The sequence below is a fragment of the Cariama cristata genome, unplaced genomic scaffold (genome assembly GCF_000690535.1).
Source record: "Cariama cristata isolate BGI_N322 unplaced genomic scaffold, ASM69053v1 scaffold25307, whole genome shotgun sequence".
In the NCBI taxonomy this organism is placed as follows: domain Eukaryota; kingdom Metazoa; phylum Chordata; class Aves; order Cariamiformes; family Cariamidae; genus Cariama; species Cariama cristata.
In genome coordinates, this window is record NW_009627450.1 from 2,950 (window position 1) to 3,558 (window position 609).

At 65.7% G+C, this 609-nt stretch overlaps 1 protein-coding gene across 1 annotated transcript in view; it reads right to left on the reverse strand.

Annotated features, from left to right (window-relative positions):
* DOHH (deoxyhypusine hydroxylase/monooxygenase) overlaps nt 1-474 on the reverse strand; it is a 2,675-nt gene extending 2,201 nt beyond the window's left edge. The window contains exon 1 of the mRNA XM_009704453.1: nt 201-474. Within this exon, the coding sequence (XP_009702755.1) occupies nt 201-474 (274 nt within the window). The remainder of the gene's footprint in view (nt 1-200) is intronic.
* Between the last annotated feature and the right edge of the window lie 135 nt (nt 475-609).

Below are 609 nucleotides of genomic sequence, written 5' to 3' on the forward strand. Positions count from 1 at the left end.
ACCAGTCCAGCCAGGGGATGTGGTGAGGCGGTTACATGCCTCAGAGTTTTCTAAGCCATGAGACCTGAGCTGGATCTAGGCCATCATGAGCTGTTCAGTATGGGAGGAAGCACCCGCAAGTTGCACTTGCAGGCTGGACTCTTCCATTGCACACCGGACTCTTCCCTCGCACACACAAACCACAGGAGATGCCATCGTACCCGCCTCGTGCCTGACCATGGGCTCCTGGCCGGTGTCCTCCAGCACCCGGATGAGCACAGGGATGGCCGCTTCATCCTGCATCTGGCCCAAGCAGTATGCCAGCTCATGCTTCAGCAGCGCAGAGCCATCCTCGAAGGCACGGCTGATCCAGTCCACGGCCGCACGGCCGCCCAGGTTGCGTAGGGTGAAGAGAGCCCGGAACCGGGCGGGCAGGGGCTGGGCCGCGTCCACCAGCGTCCGGCCGATGGCCTCCACCTCCTCCTCTGTCACCATGGCGCTGGGGGAGGCGGGGAGGGCAGGATCCGGTCGCACGCAGGCCTCTGGTGGGGCTCCCTCCGGTCACAGTCCTGCGACGGGGAAAGGAGTCAGGGGGGACCCCGGCCACGGCCCCCGGGACGCCCTCAACCG